The sequence below is a fragment of the Montipora capricornis genome, chromosome 8 (assembly GCF_036669925.1).
Source record: "Montipora capricornis isolate CH-2021 chromosome 8, ASM3666992v2, whole genome shotgun sequence".
NCBI lineage: Eukaryota > Metazoa > Cnidaria > Anthozoa > Scleractinia > Acroporidae > Montipora > Montipora capricornis.
Window position 1 is genome coordinate 24,933,761 of NC_090890.1, and position 27,500 is coordinate 24,961,260.

The window sequence follows — 27,500 nt, forward strand, 5'->3', positions numbered from 1 at the left end:
GTATATTTCCCAAGATAAGTTGTACGTATTTGCTATATGTATTAGATATTCTACAACAAGTATTTTTGTCCGAAACGGCGCGCCGTAATTACACGCTCTCTGGTGACGCGAACTTGGGCTGCCCCTAGGGGTCCTAGTAACCTTGCATTCAATGACCATTGTCCCCTCGGCTCGCTTGCATGACCAAAGCGAGCGGTTCGGTCTGCGAGCAATTTACATGTTCGTGCTCCGTGAGGGTTCGATTGGCCATGGCGGAACAAGCGCTTCAAGCTGCCGCCAGCGCTGCTATGGACTTTAGCTTATGTTTGCCTCATGGATTTTCGATTTCATTAAAGATTGAAAATAAATGGGTGGCAGCAGGCTTTATGATTGGAGCTTTTTACATAGCGAATAGAGTATTGACTGAAAGAGCCATCAGGAATTCTCTTCAGCAGCAAACACCCTCCGGAAATGCAGATCCAGAGGTGACTGCTATTTCGCCGGGCTCCATTCTTGTCCAGTTGACATGCTACACAGAGGGAAGCTTTTTGCGTTTCACCGAAGACATTGATTCTGAGAAAGCTAAATATCGGTTGGAGGAAGAGCTGGCTAAAGTTGGTTTTTCGGAGAAAATCAGTCTAACTGTCGAAAATAACGAGGAATTTGAAATCGTAAGGTATGTCAGTTTAACAGTAATGTAACAGTAATGCTGTATATCACAGACAGTCCCTGAATTTTTTTAGACTTCTCTACGTAATTGCTAATATTAACTGCGAGGATCAGTAGCTTCATTCGCCCAAACCTAACTACAGTACACGTATGTTGCCCTATTTCCCGGACACCCCTATTTCCGGAAACTTAGACTTTACGATTCTGTATTTCGTTGTTAAAAATAAACAAATCCGAACGATACGTTCGAAAGACTAGTCTGCTTGCGTTTGTTCTTTTCTAACCAAGTTATGCTCCATTCTTTGATTGCACCTGATCCCTTCACGGCGGCGAAATAAATTTGGTGGAAAGAACAAAAGCGAAAAAGTCTTTTAGGAATTTGACTCTATTATTGTGTAAAATTTGAGCTACATTTTTCTGTTGTTTTGGCACCAACATGGCTGTCTTATCACGTGAATGTAATCAAAGAATTTACATGGGTAGAAAACAGCACTTCACATTACCTTACAATAGTTAATTCTGTTAATTCTGGACATCTAAGATCATATCGTAAACAGTAGGGACAGCGCCGTGAAGGAAATGGCCGAGAAACGTGTTTGCAATAAAGATTGAAATTCGAAAATACGGGTGTCGTCCAATCCAGTTTCCTATTGTTGTTTTCCCATCAGTCACAAGTCTTAGCTTTCTGCAAATACCTTTTGAGTGTTTTCAATACAGTGATGACTTCTTCGCTAAAATGAAATAAAATGCTTTAAAATTCGGACAAAATTTAAGTTTTTTTAAAAGGAAAGTTTCTTTATTTGACTTTTATACGGTGTATTTTGGCATGATCGAGAATAGTATGCATCTCGTAACGATCGTCCGGGTATAGGTCAACCTGTCCGGAATTAGGGCACCGAATTTGACTTAAGGCGCTTTCCTTTTGTCATAACTGGCCGACCAGACCCGTCCGTTTGCAAAGAAAATGCAGCAATTTGAAGGAACACTTGCACGACCATCCCTCACATTCATCCTCGAAGTATGTTTAGTTGAAGCCATTGTAGGGTTAGTCCTTCCAAATGCCCGGTCTGGCCGGTCAGTTCTGTCAAATGGAAATCGCTCTTAGTCTTTCCACAATTACTAAGAAACCAAAGAGCTTCAAATGGTGAAACTCCATGCCCTACTCACCATTGGTGGAAGCTACATTATTGCTAAATTTTAGCATGTTAGTGCTCTTTTGCCACAAGATGTTACAATTTATTTTTTCAAAAAGTGTCCGGAAATAGGGCAACTGCATTGGTGTAACTGTAATGTAGATGTGTGGTGCAATAACTGAAAGCTAACCATTATTGACATTCAGTATTTGGGGTTTCTGTGTAATACTCGTTCCCTCCAGGTGTAGAGAACTGAAATAGAAAAATTGCAAACCATAGAGACACGCCATGAAAGGGGGAGTTTAAGGGTAGGATTAAACCTTGCAAAACCCTAATGATCTGTAGAGCTCGAATCTCATTGAAGCCCTCTGACTTTTTCAGGTTTCCATAAGAGACAATAAAATTGTTATCGCTTAAATAGCCCATACTTTCGATATATTAAAATTCAGTCCTAAGCAAAAGTCATCATGTCGGGTCTCTGGGGAATAAATAGAGGATATTACATGGCTGCGCAGAGATGCCAAATTTGTCTTTGAGTGTTGAAAAATATTTCATGAGTGAGCGCAGTAAACAAGGGAAATATTTTTCAACACAAGAAGAGAAATTTTGTATCTCCAAGTGGCCATGTAATATTCCATTTATTATATAAACACCAATGAAATACTAACTCATTTCCTGAAAGGTATCGAAAGGTATGATTTTTATATGTAACCATAGCAACAGTCATCTTTTCATGTGTGAAAATAACATGTTATCTTCACGTGTGAAGATATCATGTTTTCGTGTGAAAGCTCACTTGGTATTTCATTGGTGTTTATATAGTATTTTAAAATATACAACCACACTTTTGAATTTACGGAACATGTTTCGATGTTTCAAACATCATCTTCAGCCATGGTGAGTAAAAATTATAATGCTACACTCACTATGGCTGAAGATGATGTTTGAAACATTGAGACATGTTCCGTAAATTCAAAAGTGTGGTTGTATTTTTAAAAATATCAGTAACACTTGTGCTATCCAGACCATTTGGAAGTGTTTATATAGTAAACTCACACAAATCCTTTTTAGAGTGTTTCTTCACACACATGACCAGTAGCCATATTGGATTACTGAAACAAAGGAAAGTATTTGCATAAAAATAGAGATCAATTCCCGCAGCCGAGGATTAGTTTGGTACACCATGATGGCCGCCATTCCTTTGTTTTGGAACACCAACATGGCCGCCGTGATGTCATATGAAAACGCTCTATTGATTCCCCAGAGCCTCAAGATGATGCCTTTTGTTTAAATTGACCAGATAAGTGCAAGGATCACTTCTATCCTTCATCTATTACCTGCACTTCAAATATATGTTTCTTCCATTCTTTCTTTAATTACTTCAATTTAGGGGAAAACAAAGCCAACTTCTTCAAGTGAAGTAGCTGAGGCTACATGTATTTGTTGGTTGTTCGTACTTGCTGAAAATACCATGTAGACATACTGGTAATACAAGAGCCCCATTGTTAATATACCATAGTTTATTACTAAAAGTCACCTTTAGACCACAGGCATCTCTGTATATCACTATAGATACTGCACAATTCTATCGATCTTTTCTTTATTCCCCCAAAGCTAAGTTTAGTTTGTGGTTTAAAGTGTCCATGCACAGTGTTTTCACCAGGCTGCACCCTTACGGTATTCTTGCAAGAAAAATAGAAATGGCCCATTAAAAAAGCCATGAAAATGCGCCCAGTTGGGCGCACAAGGATGCTACGAGCAAAACAGACTTTTAGAAGTAAGATACCACTTTTAATGGTCAAGCGAATAATTCCAGCAATTTGCTTCTACAACTGAATGAAAACAGTTCATCAAAGTATTCAAAGACTAAATGTTATTGACTTTTGCCTTCGTCAGTCACATGAGCGTATCATGCCATAGTATTGACATCTTGACCGCCATATGGGATCAGGAAGGTACTTTGTGTAACAGATAAGTTAGAGTGCGGGCTCATGGTATTTGTCGTGGCACAGAGAAAATTAGATTCTTTTGGCTAAAAGTACCAGGGAGTTAAAAAAGTGGAGAGGATCGTTGAATGCTGGCACACGTACACTGTAGCAGATGATGAAAAGGACAACATAGCAAGCAAAGATCAAAAAGCTGTTTTACTGAAGAAAGACCATGTTTTTCAGAGTGCACATGAATGGCAGTCGAAATACACATTGCTTGCCATGATGCCAACAAAAAGATCTGACCTGTGAGTGTCATTTGTCACTTGATGCCCTACAAATAATGTCACATCAGGAACAAAATTAGGCTACTGATTACTTGGGTCATGTTGTGGTTTTAGCAGACATGAAAATTTAGCAGGCACCTAATGTTGTGTATTGTTCATGATTAACCCATTAACTCCCAGGGGTTCCCCATTGACGAGTAAAATCGTCTGGCATTAGACGGAGTAAAATACTAAGTCTGGCCGGTTTCGGCCGGTTTGGATGTCAATGGGATAATAGAGACATAGTTTTTTTTCAGTGAGTGATTAACCCATTGACTCCCAGAGGTTCCCCATTGATGAGTAAAATCGTCTGGCGTTAGAGTATATTACTACGTTTGTCCGTTATCGCGAGAGAAGCGCATTTGAAAATTCAAAAATTCAAAAAAAGCATGCGCACGCTTATGATTGGCCGTTTGATTACAATTCAATTGTATTTAAGAATGTAATTTCTACGTCGCCATTTGGGGAATCGTTATAATAGATTATTTCTCTTCGATACATACTTTACATCGTTTACTGAGGTTTGAATACGCTCTGGCTTTTGCGAGGATCTTCCAGGACACTGTAAATTCTTCGTTCTCAGTAAACAATGTAATTTATGTATCGAAGAGAAAAATTTTATTATAACGAATCCCCAAATGGCGACGCTGAACAAGTGCAACGAACTGGTTTCAACTTGCAGACACCGTAGAAATTACATTCTTAAATACAATTGAATTGTAATCAAACAGCCAATCATAAGCACACGCATGTTTTTTTTGAATTTTTGAATTTTCAAATACGCTTCTCTCGCGATAAGGCCGTGTGATTGGACGGCAAAAGCGCTAAACGATCGGGTAAGACTATTTTAGGTGAACGCGCTTCTTAAGAGGTCATTTCGTTTCTGTGGTTAAGTGTCGACATTTCCGGCTTACAAATTATGAAATATTTTTCCCATAGGCAAAGATTACATTTTTTGTTGGCATTAGAATACGACCTAGCTTGCTTTATTTTTTTTCCACTTAATCTGATAATTGATGTTCTGTTCTTTTAGACTCCAAATATACTTGCTGAGCTCGGTTACATTTTTGTACCGTTCGTGCCTGAAAGAACATGTATGGTTTCTGTAGCGCTCCTTGAATGTTGTATCACACAGACCGATGTATGTCTCTTTTGTCTGTGAGGTCACGACCTCTGCTTGGTAGACAATGTTCCGGGTGTTACAATTTCCCTCAAGTGGGCAGGAATTCTTGTCTCGGCAATTACAGTTGTCATCGATTTTTTCTGATTGATTTGATGATTTACTGATCTGGGCTTTGTTGTGGCTGGAGATGATGGTTTTTACGTTTCTCATACAGCTGTAGCTCAGCTTAAGGGTGTTTCGGTTGAAGATTTTGTGTAGTGGATTGGGTTTAGGAAAATGTTTATCAATTAGTTGGAGGAAGCATTTACCGACTTTTGTTCCCACATTTTGGCTGTATGGCGGGTTAAACCACGTGATGTTTCTGTGACGGTTCTTGCTCTTTCGTGATGCATCAGGAATTGGCGCTTTGTATGACAGGTTGTACTTGTAGCCACTTTTATTAAGCGCATCTTGGTACACACCTTTGGCCTTGTCAAAGCAATCTTTGTCGGATGAAATTTCTGAAAGACGCTTGTTGATGGATTCGGGAATGTTTCTTAGGATGGAAGGTGGATGGTTGGATTGCTTGCTTGTGTACATACAGCGGTATGTTTCCTTCTTTTGTGTATGGTGAGTGCTTTCCGCTTTTTAGGTCGAGGGTGACATCTAAAAAAATGACTTTTGTTAGGTTGGCATCTACTGTGATTTTAAGGTCATTATCACGGAAAATTTGGCAGATATCTTTCTTAATTCTCTCGATCTCTTGTGGTGGTTTATTGAATGCTGATAGCCCATCATCGCGATAAAGACCGATGCTATTTCCGTACTTTTCGGTGAGGCGTGATAAGATGTAGCAACCAACCAGCTCGCATGTTTCTGCTCCATCAAATGATCCCATGGTGACATCGAATCGGTCGTTGGAGGTCTTCTTTTCCCATGGGACGTTTTCGCTGAACAGCAGTGACCTTTTAGCGTGGATTATTATGTCACGCTCATGTGCGCTGATGGGTCGGTAACTATTGGCGAAATCCAGCGCCTTGCGGAGTAGCTTCTCGGTTATTGACGGGTAAAAATCGCCATGTCAAAACATATGAAAGATAGCACTTCTTTTTGTTGCAGGCCGTTAAACCATTTTAGAACGCTGGATGTGTTTTTCCATTGGTTGATTTTAGTTTTATTGATGATGGTCGTGTTGATATCATCAAGGATGCGCTTGCTTATCACTCCGATTTCAGATTTGGATGGATTGATTAAGCGGCAGGTCGGGTGGTCGTGGAATGCGGGTTTGTGATCTTTTAAAGTAAGAAATGCTTCCTTTTCCGCTAGCTTATCGAGAACATCTAGTTTGAGATGTTCAGCTATTCTTGCAGAAGCATGAAACTCCGAGTAGCAATTAAATGTTTTTGAACTAGTCCGACTCCAGAAATTCATCTTTATTCACAGCTCTGGTTTAACCATCGAGCACTTTTATAGCAGATGAAGTCTTCAGTTTTTCCACTGGCAGTCATATTAAGCTCCTACTTGTTGAGCACTCTGTTCGACTCATCGACTATTACCATGGAGAAGATCAACCTGGGCTACTCAACCAAGAACATCCCACTGCCATCTAAAAGCGAGTACATGAAAGGGTTTATTGAAAAGACGGAACAATTCTTACGGCGAATGCGATGGAAGGCTTACTATTTTCTAAATCAGCAAAAAACATCAGCGAAGGAGACATACGGATTCAAATCGAAAAACTCCCGACCTAAAATCAACGAGCTGATACCCTTTGAAGAAGACATGTTAGACCTTGTGCGGAACATTAAATTCAAGAACAACATAAAATCGAACTTCCAACGAAAACTAGATACCGACATCAAAAGAAAAATCAAGAAACCTAACAGCCTTCTGATCCCTGCTGACAAAACCACAAATTATTACGAAATGAATATAACCGCTTACAACAAGTTAATCAAGGAGAATGTAACAAAAACCTACAAAAAATCAAGTAGCAAAGTTGTCCAAAAGTTGAACGCACAGTCTGCAAGAATAGCTGAACATCTCAAACTAGATGACCGCATCGATAAGCTAGCCGAAAAGGAAGCATTTCTTACTTTAAAAGATCACAAACCCGCATTCCACGACCACCCGACCTGCCGCTTAATCAATCCATCCAAATCTGAAATCGGAGTGATAAGCAAGCGCATCCTTGATGATATCAACACGACCATCATCAATAAAACTAAAATCAACCAATGGAAAAACACATCCAGCGTTCTAAAATGGTTTAACGGCCTGCAACAAAAAGAAGTGCTATCTTTCATATGTTTTGACATGGCGATTTTTACCCGTCAATAACCGAGAAGCTACTCCGCAAGGCGCTGGATTTCGCCAATAGTTACCGACCCATCAGCGCACATGAGCGTGACATAATAATCCACGCTAAAAGGTCACTGCTGTTCAGCGAAAACGTCCCATGGGAAAAGAAGACCTCCAACGACCGATTCGATGTCACCATGGGATCATTTGATGGAGCAGAAACATGCGAGCTGGTTGGTTGCTACATCTTATCACGCCTCACCGAAAAGTACGGAAATAGCATTGGTCTTTATCGCGATGATGGGCTATCAGCATTCAATAAACCACCACAAGAGATCGAGAGAATTAAGAAAGATATCTGCCAAATTTTCCGTGATAATGACCTTAAAATCACAGTAGATGCCAACCTAACAAAAGTCATTTTTTTAGATGTCACCCTCGACCTAAAAAGCGGAAAGCACTCACCATACACAAAAGAAGGAAACATACCGCTGTATGTACACAATTGCAAGCAATCCAACCATCCACCTTCCATCCTAAGAAACATTCCCGAATCCATCAACAAGCGTCTTTCAGAAATTTCATCCGACAAAGATTGCTTTGACAAGGCCAAAGGTGTGTACCAAGATGCGCTTAATAAAAGTGGCTACAAGTACAACCTGTCATACAAAGCGCCAATTCCTGATGCATCACGAAAGAGCAAGAACCGTCAAAGAAACATCACGTGGTTTAACCCGCCATACAGCCAAAATGTGGAAACAAAAGTCGGTAAATGCTTCCTCCAACTAATTGATAAACATTTTCCTAAATCCAATCCACTACACAAAATCTTCAACCGAAACACCCTTAAGCTGAGCTACAGCTGTATGAGAAACGTAAAAACCATCATCTCCAGCCACAACAAAGCCCAGATCAGTAAATCATCAAATCAATCAGAAAAAATCGATGACAACTGTAATTGCCGAGACAAGAATTCCTGCCCACTTGAGGGAAATTGTAACACCCGGAACATTGTCTACCAAGCAGAGGTCGTGACCTCACAGACAAAAGAGACATACATCGGTCTGTGTGATACAACATTCAAGGAGCGCTACAGAAACCATACATGTTCTTTCAGGCACGAACGGTACAAAAATGTAACCGAGCTCAGCAAGTATATTTGGAGTCTAAAAGAACAGAACATCAATTATCAGATTAAGTGGAAAAAAGTAAAGCAAGCTAGGTCGTATTCTAATGCCAACAAAAAATGTAATCTTTGCCTATGGGAAAAATATTTCATAATTTGTAAGCCGGAAATGTCGACACTTCTGTTAAGTAGCGCGTTCACCTAAAATAGTCTTACCCGATCGTTTAGCGCTTTTGCCGTCCAATCACATCTTGACACGTTATGCTAGTAAGCATTGTTCCCCAATTTCAAATTTGTATATCTTTACATGTAACCGTTATTGTTGTCAGTTGCCTGATGATTGCTTCATTAGAAGCATGAAACTCCGAGTAGCAATTAAATGTTTTTGAACTAGTCCGACTCCAGAAATTCATCTTTATTCACAGCTCTGGTTTAACCATCGAGCACTTTTATAGCAGATGAAGTCTTCAGTTTTTCCACTGGCAGTCATATATATATATATATGTATACACATGTAAGTTGAAGGATTAAAGAGGATGCATTGATTCTCTGTTACTCTGAGTTTCGCGCCTAAGCGCTCATCAGACAGAACTTTATTCAACTAACATCATACCTTTTTATATACAAATTAGATAAGTAGCTAATTAATTCATTAATGTGATAATCTGATCTACGTGTGAATTAGCTACTTATCTAATTTGTACATAAGATGGTATGATCTTAGTTGATTAAAGTTCTGTCTGACGAGCGCTTAGGCGTGAAACTCAGAGTAACATAGAATCGATGCGTCCTCGTTAAAGTGCCCCTGTGACCAAAAAATCAATTCATATTTTTCTTTGGATTTCAAAACTATGTTAACAAAACACTAAGTGACCCACGTTTTAAAAGGAAAAAGGAAGTGTTTTTTTTTATCACAGGGACACTTTAATCCTTCAGCTTATGTATACTTAGCTCTGCTACCACAGCATTGAGCACTTTACGCCAAGGTTGACTCGACCTCCACATTTATATATATATTATATGTATATGTATAGATATATGCACTGATGAGGCCCAGAAGGCGGAAACAGTACTGTCTGCAGTTCGTTATATATATATGAAAATTATGCAAGTGCAGTGGTGATAAAATAGATGTTGCTTCACTTTTCACTTTTTAGAGGTGGAAGCAAATCTTGTAAACATGACTTAAATGATATTGACTACCACTGAGATAATGTCATGTTCTTTTCTTTAGTTGCTAATATGCTGTGAATATTAATCTTTCCTTTCCACAGGAAGAGGTTTTTTCCAGTTTCCAATTTAGCACAAGCACATGAAGTTAATCTGTCCTCAGCAGATTCAAAACCTAGAAGAGAAGACTGCTCCAGTCCATTGCCAAAAATTAGAAGACAACAATCTGAAGTTTCACATTCCCACGAAAGGTACATGGTGTAAACGTTTTTGCCATTTTTCTTACCCCATTTACATGTATTTTGTCAACCTTACGGACATGAAATCTCTAAGCATCTTGGTAAATGTGGCAAAAAGTTAAAGGGGCAATGTCACACAAACTTATCATGTGAATTTCATGACACCCAATATGCCCAAAGAGTAGAATGAAATATTGCAATAACCACTTAAGACTGTTGAACAACATAAAAGAAATAGAACAAAAAGAAAGCGAAGCATGAATGGATACAAATGGGCAAGATTGAGTTCAGATTCCATTTGAGTAATCTTGAAAAAAGTTGATCCGTTGTTGAAGATTATGGCAAATTGCCTGGATAAGGGCCATTTTGTGTAGTCTTCTCTAGAACAGCTATATAGATATATATTCATAGTTATTTATCCTAGATGTACATTTACAATCAGCAACTTATATAAAATGACGTCTAAATGTCAGTTATGTATGACGTCATTGATCAAACGATAACCTCACATCCCCCTTTCGCTAAAATAAGACAAATCAAGAAGGCTTAAATCACTGAACTGATGAGAATCAAACAATCAATCAAAAAAATCAAATGAAAAATTTATTGTGTCAGTCCAATGTCCTTTCTTTGTTCTTTGTTTGAAAACTCAATGCCTTAACTCATTTTCCTCCATGATCCTTCAGAGATCTAATCGCTTAGGTGGAATAACAGTTCTTCCTGAACGGGTTATTGAGAAACTGTTGGAATGTTTACTCGTTGGACTATGGGGTGGGTCTTGTTTCCTTTCAATCTCCTCCTCTGTGGTTGGAGTTGGGATTGTGACCAGGTGTCCTATTCCTCCGCAGAAGGGACTGTTCTGTCTTTACAACATGGGATCTTGGTTCTGGGGAAACTCTGCACCATGACAGCAGGGGAACTCTGGTCTGTCACCCATACTTTGTCTCCTGGTTTTAACTGAGGGATTGTGAAAGCTTGATGTTACCGGTTGTACACTGTAGGTCTCTGCTTGTTTCAGCTTGTACACCTGCTCCGTTTTTCACAACTGCTTTGTTTCAGGCCATTTTGGGGTCAGTTTTTCTGGAGTTGAAGGAAGTGCGGTTTGCAACTTCCTCCCCATCAGCAGCTCATCTGGGGTATATAGCCATTGTGTAGTGGGAAAGATCTGTACGGCTGTAGAGCTGTTAGGGATCTTTGGACTTGGTTATCAAGTTTTTGCTCTCAAGCAACATTTCTTTTGTATCATTTTTGGCCATGCAAACAAGTCCAGTGAGTCTAATTAGCACATAATTTTGTTTGGCCACCATTTATGCATTCGATCGATGTTATCTTAAATTAAAGCCCATACAGATTCACAGTGACTGTCATATCAATTTGTCCATCATAATTTTCTCACTGTAAACATGCCTGCATGAAGCCTGAAGACTTTCCTGAAAAAATTGATTCTGGTTGATATGTTTCAGAGAATCTTTAAAAAATAGTTAGTTCAAGAAAACAGTTAACTGCACATGAAAACTTTGCTGGGGCTTCCGGGTTATTTATTCTTACAACAAGTTTACCTGGCTTGTTCTGTGAACACTAAGAGGTGCATTTGTTTGTTTGTTTGTTTCATTTCATATACTGTAGCACTATGATCAATTATGATGATTCCATCATAAAATGAATGTGACCGGTAAATTAAGACAAAAGGACGTTTTTGCATATAGAAGCAAGAAAACTGGATCAGTGAAAGCCACTCACACTTTCTTAGTTTCTCCTAAAAAACACCGATGATACGCAGCCTAGTAACAGTCCAAATTGCTGGTTCTAAAACAGGAAAGTTAAAATAAAAGGGTTAACGAGCGAGTTAATTACATGATTGATAAAACAAAAAATATGTACAAACTTGAAATCGATAATTAAAAACAGTATCGGCGATTTCTCTGAGACGTGGAGTAAGCTAAACGGCCCAACACAACTAGACGGCCCAGGAAAACTTGAAACTTAAATAACTAAACAGTAAATTCGATCTCTTTACCACAAGACGTAGAGAAGCCAAAGAAAACCGTATGTGCTATATACATATCTATCGAAACATGCATAATGAGGGTTAAATACACCCCTCTAACGCCTTTGAATAGGAAAACCAATTAATACAAGAGTGAGCAAATACCATGAAAAAACTGCTAATGAGGCGCCTACAAAACATACAGTAACATGCCGGCCCCGAAAGGCGCACATGATGAAATAATAAGCCTTTCTAACCCCCAAAAATAAAGTTTCACAGTACATTCACTCTTTGCTCATCAGCGACCGTTCCAAAAGGCACAGTTTGCAAATGCCACGTCATAAACTCATAATTGCAGTCTTGACAGTGACGTGTCGATCAACTCTGTGACGATCAGGAAATACTTCCTGGATGACACCCTTAGGCCAACGTCCACGTGGACAATTCTCATCCACTAGAAGTACGTAGTCACCCACAGCAAGTTGTGGCCGATTTTTAAGCCATTTCTTCCTCACTTGAAGGGTAGGTACATGTAAATACTCCCGGATCCAGCGTTTCCAAAAAATGTCTGCTAAATATTGAACTTGTCTCCAACGTTTGCCCCTATACTGGTTGTTGACACCATGCATTTTGTTAGGATGGCAGCACATATTTGGGCACAGAAGGAGAAGTTTGCTTGGAGACAAAGGCCCAGGATCACGTGGGTCGCTTGACGGGGGAATAAGAGGACAGTCGTTCAGAATCTTTTCCATTTCAGCAATGAAGGTAAGCAGTGTTTGATCGTCAACTAGCTGGTTACCCAAGAGCAGGTGAAGAATTTTTTGGATTGAGCAAATCATCCTCTCCAAGACACCCCCAGCGTGGCTAGCCAAAGGAGGATTGAAGTGCCATTGCACACCTCGACATCTGAGACAAGTACATTGTACTGATACGATAAGAATTCCACTGCCTTAAAGCAACCTTGATTTCAGGCTCAGCACCTCTGAAATTTGTTCCATTGTCGCTGAACACTTCGATCGGCGCCCCACATCTGCTTACGAATCTGGTAAATGCTTCAATAAATGAATCACTTGTGAGGTCATGTGCTACCTCGATGTGAACGGCACGAATAGTTGGGCAAGTAAAAACGCACTGGTATCTTTTAGCGTGGCTTCGTTTCTCTTTTAAGAGTATCGGCCCAAAGAAGTCTACTCCTACAGATGAGAACGGTGGGAAGTAAGGGCTAACTCTTGGGCAAGGTAGCTGGGCCATGATCTGGTCACATGGGCTGGAATTCCAGAGTCAACATTTGAGACACTTCCTGAGCATGCGTCGAACGGCTGCATTTCCAGAACCAGAACCTCTGTCTGAGACTTGCCAATACGTGACCATCGCCTACATGGCCCTCTTTTTCGTGGTAGTCTTTAATGATCAAGTCTGTGACCGGGTGCTTGCTCGGCAAAGTCATGGGGTGCTTAGTGCTAAATGGGATAGACGCATTATTGAGACGTCCTCCAACACAAATTACACCATCATGAAGGAACAGGCTTAACTTGCGTAGTGGACTGGTATATCCTATGCAATTAAGTCTTTCACGGAGGAGCTTTCGCTCAGAAGAATGCCTTGTCGGTTCTTGTGTTATTCTTTGCAAGATGACCAGCTCCCTAGGGAATGTCTCTTGTTGGATAACTTTCACTATTTCTTTTGTTGCTCTCAGCTGGTAATTTCTTTGACTGTCAAACCTCCTTTGGTGTATTTCTCAGTGGGAAGCTTGATAATTTGCACACGTGAATGATCTTTAAAGTGCAACAACCAAGCTGCTGATGTCTGGAGGTTATAGAGAGAGGAATAACTTGAAAGGAATGACTGCAGAACGTCTTCTTGTACCACAGTATGGACTTGTGAGTTTCTTCGCTTAAGCTCAAGATCATCATCACATAAGCTAGGTATTTCTATTTGTAGGCTAGGCCACTTCATTCCTCTTCTTTCAGAAAATCCGGGCCCTCAAGCCAAAACCACAATTTCTCAGAGTCGATGCTCAACAATCCTCGTGAAGCTAGGTCTGCTGGATTAGACTGTGAATCAATATGGCGCCACTGACGTGATGACGAAACATCATGACTTATTGCAAGTCTGTTGGCTACGAATATCTGGAAATGTTTGGCTTCATTCCGTACTGGAGGACTATGGTTGTGTCTGTCCAAAATATAGACCTGTGGATTGGTAAATAGAGTTGTTCTTCGAGGAACTTGTGCAACTTTGCAGAGACAGAAGGTGTGGTTAACTCCATTCTAGGAATTGTAATGGTCTTTAGTGGAGCTACTCGGGAATTTCGCGAACACCAAGGAGCAATGAATGTGGCCAGCATTATCTTTAAGACGAAGATAGGAAGCCGTGCCGTACCTACTTTGGAAGCGTCTGAAAAGTGATGCAACTGGATGTCGGTGAAATCTACAAATCCCTTTGGCTTGAAACAACGTGGCCAGGTGATTTGCTCCAAGTTGGAGAGATTCCCAACCCAGGTTCGCCATCTCAAAAGTTTCACCTTTGGAATCTGTTCATCCCAGCCATAGTCTTGTCTGCATAACTCTTGCAATATCGTCTTTGCTGGCAGGATAACAGACAACAGAAAATGCAGGGACAGGGATTCAGAGAATTCAGCGTCGTACAGTCTCTTAAACTGATTTGACAGCATTTCTTGTCCTCCACAAACAAGGTTGACTTGGGCCTCAGAAGTCGACGTTTGGCCCAGGGGACCAATAAGTGTGCAACCAAGGGTGTTCTAACAGCATAGGGCTGCTTACGTCTTCCACACCTCTGCTCAGAAACCCAATGGGCCTCTGGGACATCATTTCCAATCAAAATCTCAACGGCCTTTCCATCGAGCTTGGGAAACTCTATGCTGCACAAGTGAGGTCATCGCTTCACGTCTTCTTCACAAGAAACATTTCTGTTAAGAACTGGGAGGCGATCCAGACCTTGTCTAAACGCACACTGTCATCACCATTAAGAGCCATCACATCCAGCGCAACTTTATAACCCACCCTAGGGGAGCTCTCAGAGTTAATCGAAGGCAAAGTAAAATGCTTAGGCGTTCTGTTCAAACTGAGCCACTGGACCTGGCCTTTTAAGCAAAGAGTAGTGTCTGAACCATTATCCAAGAATGCGCACGTCTCTACTTCGGGTCCGCCATCACAATCACGGACTCTAACTGGAACAACTCTAAAACCAACACGGGGTCTGCTGGAACCAATCGCAGCACATTGACCTTCTTTGGCCCCAGAAGCACTACATGGACCTTGGTTGACAGGAACTCGCTGGGCTTCACAGTTAGCAACTCTAGATACCTCCCCTAAAGCCGGAGGTGGATGAAGAAGTGAGTGGTGTCATCTAGCGCAGCCACTAAGCATGCATGCTCTTGCTAATCTGCATCGTTTAGCAACATGGTTCTCCTTCAAACAGTTCATACAGAGTCTCTTGTTCTCCTTACGTTCTTTATAAATGTACGACCTATCCCTGAACCTGAATCATTTCTCCAAGACATGAGAGCCATTGCAAAACAAGCAGACAGATGGACATGGAAATTCAGGACTGTTTGACACTTGCATCCCTGCACTTTGAGTTTGTCTGGGTTCGGATGCAATTCCTTGTCTCTGATAACCATAGGAAGCTTGTGTGGTGAGAGTCGTAACCTTCACTGCTTGATCATGGGCCATCTTCCTCCTGACAGGTTTTGGATCCTTTTCTCCATCAGGCTTAGTCCCTACCAACTTGCCAAACACAGTATTAGCAACAACTGCACGTCGTTCTGCAAACTTAGTCGGGTGAGAGAACTCTGGGTCAATTCCACTTCAATCAATCTGCTCAATTCTTCGGTCCACTTCGCCTGAAGATGGGAAGGGAGACGCATAACTACCCTCTTAAGTGTGTCCATGGAGTTAATGTCAGCCTGGTAATGCATGTGTTCAGAATTCAAGATACAGTTCCTCATGTCACGGACCAACTGAGACAACTTATCAGGTTCGGAAGCTCGAATTTGAGGACCTTTAATACCTTTGTCAATGAAGGCTCATACGACTATGTGCTTTTGTCCAAAGTTCTTCTCTAGGATATCTTTGGCCTCACAATAGCCTCGTTCCGTAGGTAACATAATGCAGTTTTCTATTGCCTCTTTCGCCGCTCCTCTACAGTACTGTATCGACAAGGTCAGCTTTTCATCATAGTCTGCGTTCCATGTTTACCTCGAAGCCCTTGATGAATTGGGGGTACCTCTTCGGATCACCGTCAAAGGACATTAACTCTCCCTTGGGCATCTCCAACCTCTCCAAACTAGTAGCCACCAACCGAACAGTTTCATCTTGTTGCTTCGTGGCTTCTTGTTGCGACTGCAGGAACCTTTGTACTTCTGGAACATCAATGGAATCCGCAGAATGGTGAGGAAATCCTTGAACATGTGGTATTCTTTCAGGCTGCTGGAGCAGGGTAGGAGCTAATTAGTCTTGGTACTTCATCGTATGATTCAAAATACCTCCCAACTGTTTCATGGCGTGTCTGTTTAGGTACATTAAGTGTGCTGATGGATCTGTTGATCAAGCCCTCACCCCCTTCGTTGGCCATCAATAACTCGATCTTAGCTTGTTTAGCATCTGCGCGAGCATTTAACAACTCCATTTCCAATTCTACTCTGAGCCTTTCTTTATCTAACTCATGTCGCTTTTCCTTCAACCTTTGCTGCTCCCAGAGTTTTTCAATCTTCAGCTGAGCAACTGCCAGTTTTGCTTGTGATCCTTTACTTTTTCCCAAATCACTCCCAGAACTACTCGGAGAAGTCCTTATTATCGGGGGGTTTGAATCAATGCCAGGAGGAGATTTGCGTGGTTTCTCATGTGGAGTTCGAGCTAGTAACAATCCTTTCCAAAGCGCTGGTTCTAAAACAGGAAAGTTAAAATAAAAGGGTTAATGAGCGAGAGTTAATTACATGATTGATAAAACAAAAATATGTGCAAACTTGCAACCGATAATTACAAACGTTATCTGGGATTTCTCCGAGATGTGGAGTAAGCTAAACAGCCCAACACAACTAGACGACCCAGGAAAACTTGAAACTTAAATAACTAAACGGTAAATTCGAACTCTTTACCACAAGACGTAGGGAAGCCAAAAAAAGAAAGCCACATGTGCTATACATGTGTGTACATATATATATGTCGAAACATGCATAATCAGGGTTAAATACGCCCCTCTGAGGCAATTAATACAAGAGCGAACAAATTACCGTGAAAGAACTGCTAATGAGGCGCCTACAAAATATACAGTAACAGATACTTTGTTTATAGTGTAACTATGTAATTGTTTAGTTAGTCTTGCAAACGGCTCATGACAAGACAGTTATAAATAAATGCTGTATTATAAAGGACCAAACCTATTTTTTCTGCTTGTACAGGAATGGTTTCTACTGAAAACGTAAGAACCTAATTAAGAACCTTCTTGGCAATAACTATCCCCAGATATAAAAACCTGTTTGGCCAAACTTGGAAAAATGTAGGTTAATTCTTACACGCGGGTTTTTACTGTAGCACAGTGCTTTTGTGAGTCATTGCATGTTTTGCGCTTTGCGTGATCAGTTGTGACAACGAACTGAAACTGAAAACTCTTCTTTCTGGAGTGACTGACGTAGTCAGTTCTTAAAGTCTCCAGGTTTTGTGTTCACATAGTTGACACAGCATGTACAGCACTCACTGACACTGCATGCATGGTTCCTTCGCTAGCCAGGAGGGACAACACATTTCGTTCCTACCAGTACCAGGGCTCCAAGAATTAACATTTTTTTAGGGTGCAGCCCATATCCGAAGTTCAATAAAAAGAAAGAAGGGCGCGAGAAGCCACAACACTATTTTGAAGGCGAGTATTTTCAGTACACTTGTCTTCCCAACGGTCTGGCCAGTGCACCCCGTATTTTTACTAAGCTGTTAAAACCTGTTTACTCTACACTGCGGTGTGTGGGACATTTAAGTTCTGGGTACATCAATGATCCCAATCTTCAAGGTGACACTTTCCAGAAATGCCATGTCAACGTTGTTGACATGACAAAAATGTTTATGCGTTTAGGGTTCTTTGTACACCTTGATAAATGGTGTTTGGGCCATCTCAGAGACTGACATTTCTCGGTTTTGACCTTGATTTGGTACATATGAAAGTCACGCCCAACTCACTTTCCAGAAAACCACCGCTACCATCCTACAGGTAGCTGAGGTTATCGACAATTTAGTTTCCAACTTTCCGGGGGTGGAATACGGCCCATAACATTACCAGCATTTGGAGCGTGACAAGTACAGCGCCCTAGTTGGCAACAAGGGTGATTTGTCGAGTATTATGCGCTTATCTCCCCTGCCGTTGACAGAACTTCAGTGGTGGCTTGAAAATGTCATGCGATTAAAGCACAACATTTGCCAGTAATTGGAGACCATGTTATGCGTAAAGGATTCTGGGATCACCAGGGGCTAACATTTGCAAGTCTCCAGAAAGAAATGTACAACAGAAAGTTATGTGGTAATAAAGTATTCTCGTTTGTCTCACGATGTGGTCACTTGTGATCTAGATCATGACGTACTGCATACTGCTAGTCTTCATCAGGCGATGAGGTCGACTGGTTACATGTCACCTTTTAAGCAGGATGTGATTGGTTGGTTTTCAGCAGCTGTGATTGGTGCATTTCGATCCCCACTGTTTCGGTGTGTTGTTCCTTCGGGAGTCCACTGCCATACAGTTCTGCTGTTGATGTATTTCTTGATCGTGGGCATCTGTGCTTCCGGAATTTCTATTCCACTATCGCTGTTGATGTTGTTAGGGTGAAGTCTTATGTGAATCACCTCTTTGACCCTGCGTGTGTGCCAATGAAGATCACGATCAATAAACTTTACTTTGTTCCAAAGCGGGCTGTGTCCGGTGTTGTTAGCGTGTTCTGAAACGGCGTAGGTCTGGGTGCGGGCAAGTCGGATGTCTTGCTCATTGCATAGGTCTTCCAGTCTCGCCTTTGTAGACTTTACCGCATTAACAGGAAATCCTGTAAACCACGCCATCTTGTTTACTCAGCTCGAAAGCGTCTTTCGGTCGTACTATATGTCATCTTAATGTAGTCTCCGACTACATTACTACACTACAGCGCAGTGAAGTTGTTCGGATAGTCCTTGGTAAAACCGCAGTGCATTTTGTCATTTCGCAGTGTGTAGAACACAGTTTTGAAAGGTTGCAATGTGGGAGCTTTTCTTTTCTTTAAGTTGTTAATCAAAGTGGTGCTGGACAGAAGTTTGTTCAGTGTACAGTGTGGTACAACATCTTATTTGTGTGAAGAAATCAGCACATTATTGGCAAATGTTGTGGTGAAATATCATCATATTTGCATACTAAGAAAGAGTGCTTTACAGAGGCATTCTGTGGTAGTCTGGGAAAAAGCTTCCATCGTCTCCAAATCTAGTTTCCGGTGGGTACAATCTGCCCTTGCAAGACAAGCTGAACATCCTCGGCATAACTTTCGATAGTAAGCTGGTGTGGTCCAAACACCTTTCCAAGGTATCTAAAACTGCTGGCCAAAGAACTTGCTCCCCTCTGTAAGATCTCGAGCATTCTGAATTCCAAGGATAATGGCAGCCAAATATTCAATGCTAATAAGCCTTTCTCGCCTCGCTAGAACAAGCAAATTTCAAAAGAATATTTGTTTCAAATTGAGGCCGGTAGGAGTAAGTAACATAAATATAAAAGAAGGTAAAGGTGGTGGCCATTTATGAAAGTAGTCTATAGCCACCATGTATAAAGCACAAGTGCGCAGTGTCATTTAGTACTCTTGGCTGTGTTGGATGAATGCCTCGCCTTCCAATCACACCCTTCTTGATAATATCCAGAAGAAAGCTGTGAAGATCATTGGAACTAACGAAGCTACTGCCTGTGCTCAGGCAAGTGTGTTTCACAGGTGGCGGGTAGTTGCAACTACACTTCTCTACAAGATGCACACTATTAACTGCCCTGCCGATCTTATTTCCATGCTTCCACCTCCATACGAGATGCGGCGAATCGCACGCAACAGTTTGTCCATGCCAAACCATGCTCTTTTCCCTCCTGTGTCAGTACGACCTCTTTGGACGGAAGCTTTCTGCACACCGCGATCAGGATGTGGAACAACCTGCCTGATATTGTTGTCATTGTCATCCTTGCATAAGCACTTGTTGACATTTGGAGTTACGCAATTGTTGCTTTAATGTTATTTTATTTGCCAAGCTTGTAATTAAATTTTGAGCGGCATTGAGCCATTGATTGGCCTGTCGGGGATCCTCATCTTCGTATGCTATTGCTCACAATAAAGAGATTCCAACTCTCCCGTTTTGGCTTGAAACCTCCTGTTTTGGCGAATATTTCTGGCCCCCTGCTTTTGCTTAATGTTCTCCTGGTTTTTGAAACTCCTCCAAGCCAAAGAAACATTATGTTTTCTTTGTTTAACCAGTCTTTTTAGTATGATTATTTTTGGTTTTTCTGTCAAAATTGAGATTAAGTTTGTCGATAAATGAAGCCCAAAGCTTGACCTGTCCATTTGTATTTTTATGCTACATTTCCCATGCAAGCAAATCTTGTTATCCAAAAATGTGATATGGACCAGTAGACCTTAGCTTTCACTGTCAATTAAAAACTCCACTACGGTCCATTGACTGTGATCTCAAAATGTAAGAAATGGCATCTTAGAGGCACACATTTTCTCAGGGGAGCATGCTCCCGGATCCACCAACCCCCCCTTGAGGCTTGTGCCTGTGGCGCTCGTGGGTACACCTTTGCCGCTCCTCAAATGCATTAGAAGGCATTTTATGAAGAATGCATGAGAAGGCTCACTTGATTTGGCCCAATTTGAAGTATCTTAACCTTCAAATGGTTAAACGTTTCAACTTCATCTAATTGTTGTCTTTTTTAATGATCCGAGTCAATCTGACTTGATCTGAGTTGATCCCTTCCGACTTTTGTTCCTGCCTCTTTCTACAGCTGGGTTGAATGGCAAGCATATCTTATTGGATGAATTATTAGTACTGTCTGGTGTTTGGTTCATTCTAAACCAAGAATCCATCTTGCTGTCAGCTTGCTCTCAGAGCAATGGATATTCATAATATTTCTCTGGAAGCACCTCAGTACATCAGATGACGTAGTCAGACCACATCATTTTCTTTGGTCAATGGTTTTCATCGGAGTACCTTGTTCCCTTGACCTAAGGGACCTCTCTAGAATATATGAGATTTTGTTGGCTTTTTGAATCACATGACTGTAAACTAAATTTCACCCAATGGGCAGCCTTGGGCAATGCAAGCCTGCAAAGATCTGAACTGACATGGGCCCTTATGTAAGCTGGCTTTTAGCTACAATCAGGAAACTGTCAGGGAATCTGGGACCATGTAATACCAGAAATCATGCAAATTTCATAGCAATTGAGCAAAATGCTACTTGTTGGTGATTTTTTTGCATACTCTTAACACAATACGGGTGTGCAAAAGCAAAAGAAAGCATGGCAAAAAGCGATTCTGATTTTGCTCTTTTTTGTTACTTCTTACCCCGTTCACTCCTCAGGTGCCCTTAACTCGAACATGGTACAACTCCAATAGAACACAGTTTTGAAAGGTTGCACGAAAAAGCGAAAGAAAGCATGACAAAAAGTGATTCTTAATCAAAATGTTCAATGTGATACTTCTTAACCCATTCACTCCTCAGGCTCCCCAGGATGCCCCCTGGTGACCATGAAAATCGTCTGGCATTAGACGGTAAAACATGATCTGTTCAGTCTCATTGTCAGGGGTCAGTGGGTCAAATCAACGCATTGGAAAAATAGGGAAAAGTCTCTTAATAACATTTAATGCAAATATTGTTCACTTACCTGCACAAACAGGTGATGCCGACAGCAAGAAGTTTAATTATTCTTGCCATTTGCCATAAACATCATGCTTAAAGTGCTACTATTATCAAAAAAATGTTGAACTTTGATTTTCATCGGAAGAGTGTTTACTTGCCATTACTCACATTCAAATCTGACTGATTGGACCTCAGAGGGTTGGATCTAGGGAAAGGTGACATCATTTACTCACTAGCTTAAAATCTCAGTGTGTAAATACTACTTACTATATATGCCAAACACGAATTTAAAAGTCTGAAAGCCTGAACCTCCTGTGCTGCATATCAATTCAGCTGCATATTCTTAAAAAAGTGAGTCTTTGGCGTTATTTCCTCCTCGATCCAGCTCTCTCAAGATTTTAAAGTTAGTATTGGCGAACTATTAAATAGGAAAATCCCAGTTACAATAAACAGGTGTCTTTTTTAAATGAAGGCTTAAAACTTTGGTCATTTAGTTTTAAGTTAACCTAGTTTTGAAATCCAAAGAAAAAGGAGGATTGATTTTTCTCGTCATAGTAGCACTTTAAGGTCTATGTTTGCTTTTCACTTGGTTTAATCTTACCATCATACCAACCAATGTATGCATGTTCTTGATTTGTGTTAAACTACTCTTAATGATCGTAGGTATGATCGTCCCTCCCCTCTGCTGCTCGGAGAGGGAAAACAAGAGCACGGTGTCAGTGGGAGTCTTTCTGGAGGTGAGAGGGTAATCCTAACCAATTCTGAAACAATTCAACTTCACTATCAGTATTACTCTTTCTATCAACATTTATTTCAATTAAAATGAATCTCATTCTCTTGCATATCTGGGAGGACATAATAAGTGCGCAAAGCCATTCAAAATAATCCTTGCATCCATGAACACTTCCCGCTTAAACACCTTCAGGTGTCTTGTTCAGAAAATTAAACGGAATGATGCTAAGACGAAACAAAAGATTTGTTTTGCACAGACTATGTATTTAACCCTTTGACTCCCAAACCGCCCTGAGTATTTTACTCTGTCTAACGCCCGACAATTTGACTAATCAATGGGGAACCCCGGGAGTCAATGGGTTAATCACTCACTGTCCCCATTAACATTACCAAATTCTAGTCAGTGGTTGTAGATGAAATTTCCCTCAGTGAATACTAATGGCGAATGATAACAGGTACAGTGTACAAGGTACTTCTGACAAACAACCCATCTTTTCATTTATTTTTATTTCATCCTTGTCCATAACAACAACACCAGACCCTTTGTCGGTTTAGTTATTACTATGCTGTCTTTAACCGGCGGATGGCTTTCAAGAGTGATTGAGGAGGTTTAGGGCCTTTGCAATGAATATTATTTAATGCTAAAGACCGTAGTGTAAGAGTAGATGCTGCGAGGTCACGAATCAAGGATGCATGTTTTGGGACGGCAAATTTCAAATCACGACAGAGCGCAAGCTTTTGAAAAAAGGAAACCTTGAACAAAGAGATGTTGATGATGTGTTTGTCAATGTCCATTTCCCTGGACAATAAGCACTTTTGGGTGAGGATATCCAAGACTTCTTGTTAGTGCTTCTTGTGAAGCTCAGTCATAGTTCTTAAAATGCAGATGTAACAGAAAATACTCCAAGTTTGATGTATCTCTTCATAGATTGAATTAATCTCCAACTTGAGGGATTCCCTCAGACTTTTGTTATATTAAAGCTCTCCGGCCAACACGCTCTTTGAGAATGTCTCGGAAGAACGTTTCCATTTACCACGCCTATCCTGGTCCACTTTGGTGAAAGTTGGGGTAGGGTCGAAAATCTTCACAAAGAGGGAAACGGAACCGTGGCAATTTGTCTGCACTGTTGTAGTCTTCTGAACAAGCGGAGTTGATTATCCTGTTTTAAAAGCCTTAACAGTAAGGGTTTTATGAAACATTGTAAGATAAAGAGGAACAGTAGAAAACGGCGTTTTGACCTTGCTTCGGTCATCATCAAGTAAGTTTAGTAAGTAAGTAACCCCGGTAGAGTGAGTGCAATGGCTGCCAGACATAATGACTACTCCGTCAAACGCAATGGTTCACCTTAAACGGGGGCCAACCAACACACCAACTTCGGCGAGGAATCGAACCGGCGGTCAGACCAAAAACAACGGAAGAACAAAGGGAGATAAAACCGAACACAAGACTTGACACGCCCCACAACATCAACGGCCAAGGGATGAACTCCCCTAATACGAACTTCATTACAAGCTCCCCATTTACAAAACTTGCAAACATTAATCAGATCAACAAAAACACGAGGAACCGCAGACAACTCATCAGCAGAGAAACCAAAAAGCATGTGACGAAGCCAGATAGTAAGACAAAGAGGAGAAGCCAAAAACATGATAGACTGAAGCCCAGACAGGACACTGACTGCCAGAGGACAGTAGAAAAGCAAATGCTGAAGCAACTCCATGGGATCAGAACAAAAAGAGGTAGTAGAAAGAGCATAACCTAAAGAGGCATGCCTCTTGGCCATGCAAAGGACCCTGTGAGAAACGTTCCAACATAAATCAATGACAGGACGATCCAAATCAAAAAAAAAAAAGCTGACGCCAAGTAGAAGACCATTAAAGAGAACCAAACAAAGGACAGAATTTCTCCTCACTATGAGGAGCCGACAGCATTTTCAGACAAAACAAACAAATAAGCATATTTAGTAGACATAGACGAAACAGGACAAAAATCAATACCAGAGCCAATACCCAAAGTAGACGTGGTAACGGATCCTTTACGCGCCCGCCAAGCAGTCAACAATGAGTGATTTTAAGGAGGAAAAGAATCCAAAGGAAAACAACGAGGAGAAGAAAAAACGATATGCAAGCAGGGAAGAAAATCATAAAAGAGACCCAAGAAGACGGAGAAGAAACAAAAGGACAAACCCACTGAACATGAAGAGCCATAACCTTACACTGAAAATGAACCACAGAAAAACCACCCAAACAAGAAGGCTGAACGACGAGCTACCAAGTCCCGCTTACTGTTCCAGAAAAACTTAAAAATTAAAGTACTTTATTCGACACTGACCCACCGGGGAACATGGATGAGAGTGTCATGTACCACACACAGGAAAGGGCCAAGGCCTTGATGACGAGCACCTTGCCCCTATAAGACAAAGAACGTTGACGCTAGAAGTTAAGAGCATTCTCCGAAGTGGATACTGGAATCGCATCGAAAAGGGAGGACCCCACGAGGGACATGATTACGAAAGTCATCCAAGGGATTTTGGAATCTCATCGAAAAGGGAACATAGACGATCAAACTGAAGACTATTTGTTGGCTTGAGGAGAGGAGAGAGCCAGACGGTTCTATTTGTTACCTAAGGTACATAAGGAGGGCTGCCCAGGGCGTCCGGTTAGATTTCAAGATTTGTAGACCACCATCTCAGACCTATAGTTTCGATCATTACTTCTTACATGAAGGACACAAATGACGTTTTGAGAAAATCAACAAACATAGGCACTTTACCAGAGGGAGCGACATTATGTACAGCAGACATTGTGGGGTTATATCCCCACATACCGCACGATGAAGGACTTAGAGGCGGTGAGAGAGGCGTTGTTAGCATGGGATTTAAATGTGGACAAGGGGACGAAACTAAAGGATCTTAAGAATGACTTGGCAGATTTTACGGAAATAGTTCTTAAAAACAAAATTTTTGAATTTGATGGTAAGCATTTTGTCCAGAAACTAGGCACAGCGATAGGGACTCGGATAGCACCAACGAAGGCAAACATTTTCTTGGATAAACTGGAAAGACAATTAATTTCACAAGGTCAAATATAACCCCACACTTAGTGGCGTTTTATTGATGATATTTTGATAATCGGGGCAGAGGGAGAGGAGAGTCTTAAAGGGCGTGGAACGATCAGGTTTACCTCAAAATGGTCCTATGATGAGGTCGAATTCCTGGATGTCAAAGTGATTAATGCTTCGGGAAATCTGGAGATGGATGTTTATATCAAGGCCACCGACAGTCATCAGTATTTTCACCAAGCGTCTTGTTACCTGAATTCCTGCAAGAAAGGGATTCCTTATGCCTAAGCACTACGTTTGAGGAGGATCTGTTCTAAGGAGAGTTTCTTTGAAAGAAGAATACAGGATGTGTAAATTTGTTTGGTAGAAAGGGGATATGAGAAGAATTTCATTGAACAAGAAGTGGATAGAGCGAGACGGACACCTAGTAACGAAGCTTTGAGGGATTGACCAAAGATAGAAAAAAGCAGGATTTCTTTCACAGTGACTTATCATCCGGGTCTACTTAATATCAGGGGTTTGTCGAGGGAGTTACATCCGGTTCTCCACTCATCAAAGAGATGCCAGGATGCCATTAAAGAAGTTCCAATTGTCCCTTTTAGGAGGCCGAAATGTCTCTCAGATTATTTGCAGGGTTCGTGCTCGGCTTCGGAGTGGCTCCAAGGATGAAGTAAAGGGCACATCAACACGTAATAGTAATTGCTGCCAAACTTTGGGATTTTCTATGCGTGGGAAGAAATTTTTGCAGTAAAACCACTGGAAAGGAATTCAGCATAAATTATGACTTGAACCGCAACTCCAACAATGTGATCTATCTCATTACTAGGAAATGTGGCACTCAGTGACCACTACTTTTAAGTTTAGGTTTCATAATCGCAGGAGTAGGATCAATGCACATCTTAAATTGACTTCGGAAAGTAAGGGTAATGATTATTCTCTTTACCAACATTTTCATTGTCAGGGACATTTAGGTTTAGAACATGTGAGTATACAGTTGATAGACAGGGCCAAAGGAGGGAAAGAGTTGCATGACAAGAAAGGACAGTGGGTGTACAAACTGGTAACGTTGAAACCACAGGGACTCATTGAGGATGATGGTTTCTATGGCCAGAAGAGAAAGACGTGCGTGGGTGCATGCAGGAGATAATGTAACATTTTCCGTTAGAAAATAATGGTAGTCGTTTTAGTGCATGCACGTTATGTTGCCAATTCAGCAATTTAAAAAGCATTGTACGTCAATGGTTAGTTAGTCATCCTGAAGATCACTGAACGTGATTGAGATATAGGTGGATAAAAAGGAAACGGTGTTTTGTCTTTCATTTGTCTCGGAGATTTTATCAGACAAGGAATGCTTCGCCTATCGTCAAATCTTTGCTGTCATACATTAAAGACAGTACACACGCACTAAAAATTTTCCGGGATTTCAATTTCTCCGGCCAAGACAAACTTATTTTCACCATGGACATTACATCTCTATACACAGTCATTCCAAATAGCGAAGGCCTTCAAGCACTTATACACTTTTTCGATCAACGAACTGTCAAAGAACCAAGCTCGGAAACGTTCCTCCGCCTTGCCGAACTAGTTTTAACGCTTAACTGTTTTTCATTCGCCGGCAACTATTACAAACAAATTAATGGTGTAGCGATGGGCACAAGAATGGGACCTAGCTATGCCAATCTTTTTGTAGGATATGTTGAACACCAATTTTTTAATCAGTACAACGGCCCCACTGCATCAGCGCTATTTCATCCAGCAGAGAAGAACTCGATCAATTTATAACCTCCGTCAATTCTTTTCATCTGGCTCTTAAATATACCTGGGAAATTTCGGAAACTTCATTGGCTTTCCTAGATATCACATCCATCACATGTCAAGAACTCCATTCCTTA

At 41.0% G+C, this 27,500-nt stretch overlaps 1 protein-coding gene across 1 annotated transcript in view; it reads left to right on the forward strand.

The window, feature by feature from the left end:
- Positions 1–215: 215 nt before the first annotated feature.
- The window catches only part of LOC138013871 (uncharacterized), an 83,670-nt gene continuing 56,385 nt past the window's right edge, over positions 216–27,500 (forward strand). The window contains exons 1-3 of the mRNA XM_068860916.1: positions 216–655; positions 9,839–9,985; positions 22,479–22,552. Of these exons, the coding sequence (XP_068717017.1) occupies positions 249–655; positions 9,839–9,985; positions 22,479–22,552 (628 nt within the window). The 5' untranslated portion in view covers positions 216–248. The remainder of the gene's footprint in view (positions 656–9,838; positions 9,986–22,478; positions 22,553–27,500) is intronic.